Raw genomic sequence first — 1305 nt, forward strand, 5'->3', positions numbered from 1 at the left:
TTCGGAAGCCTCCCCGAAGCCTCCTTCGCCGCACCTCACGCCCTCGTCGTCCGGAACTTCGTCCCCGGATTCGGTCAGAGCTCTGGGCGGGAACGAGAAGCCGCGGCTGCCGAAGCAAGGCGGCTGTGGCGCTGGAGCCACGCCCCCGAGGAGCCCCTTCCGGCGCAGGAGCAACACCAACGATAGTTCCGGGTCGTGCAAGAGCGAGCCCGAGACGCCGGAGAAAAAGTCGGGCAAGTTCAAGGCCATCTTCGCGCGCGGTCGGTCCGGGAGTCTGGACGTGGGGCGCCCCGACAGCGGGAAGGGGGACTACGAGGTCAAGGGCAAGAACAGCAGCGCCTTCTCCAAGTTCCTGCAGAAGAAAATGTCCAAAGAGAAGAAGGAGAAGGTCAAAAAGGAGAGAGAAGCGTCGTCTCCTGATCTGAGAAAGAATGCGGAGACGGCCAAGGACGCCGCGGCCGCCGAGCCAGTGACTCCTGAGGGAGCGCGAGAGGCGGACGCCCCCTCGACGCCAAAGGAAGCGATACCCGCGGTGCACGTCGTGCCCGTCCTGCCGGAGGAGAGCGAGGGCCCCGAGGACGCGGAGGTGGCGGTTACCCTGCGCTCTGGCTTCCAGGCGAGCGGCGAGTCGCGGGGCAGCACCTACAGCCGCCCCACCAGCGCCTCCAGAGAGCAGGAGCCGCCGCCGATGGTGCCCGAGAAGACCAGAATCCGAGAGAAGTCCCCCGTGCACGACATCCCGCGCTCCAACAGGCCCGTGCCCGCGATGCCCCCGACCCCGCGGCAGGAGCCCAGCGCCCTGGAGGACAGGGTCGTGGACGGCAACATCTCCCTTGAGCAGATCAACGCGATCCTGAGCGCCAAGGAGAGCAAGAAGCGCCAGTCCCGCGAGCGAGAGGGCTCCGTGGAGGGCGACGCGGCCAAGGGCCTGGGCGCCCGCAGGCCCTCCTCCATCTCCACCACGAGCGTCGAGAGTGACGAGCCTCTCCCCAAGACCAAATTCATCGACTGTGATATTTCCTCCTCGAGCTCGGGGAGCCTCAAGGAGCAGGCGAGGAGCCGCGACTCACTGGGCTCCGGCGACCACGTGCGCCTGTCAGTCGACCTCGAGGCGGCGGCCGACCCGGAGGCGTCCGTCACCCTCCGCAAGCCCAAGCTGACGGACAGCCTCACCGCCGGGCCGAGGGTGAGCCTCACGCAGCCCGAGTTCACGGTCGTCGAGGAGGACGCGGCCGCCGCTTCGCCAGAGACGGAGCGCCAGACGCGGGGCGCCTCTCCGGACGACCGCCGAAGCGAAAGCGGCGG

General features: G+C 68.3%; 1 protein-coding gene across 1 annotated transcript in view; it reads left to right on the forward strand.

Annotated features, from left to right (window-relative positions):
• Positions 1-1305, forward strand: part of LOC119588309 — a 9612-nt gene that overhangs the window by 7937 nt on the left and 370 nt on the right. The window contains exon 5 of the mRNA XM_037937002.1: positions 1-1305. This exon is cut by the window's left edge and continues 464 nt beyond it; it is cut by the window's right edge and continues 370 nt beyond it. Within this exon, the coding sequence (XP_037792930.1) occupies positions 1-1305 (1305 nt within the window).

Source organism: Penaeus monodon, chromosome 23 (assembly GCF_015228065.2).
Source record: "Penaeus monodon isolate SGIC_2016 chromosome 23, NSTDA_Pmon_1, whole genome shotgun sequence".
NCBI lineage: Eukaryota > Metazoa > Arthropoda > Malacostraca > Decapoda > Penaeidae > Penaeus > Penaeus monodon.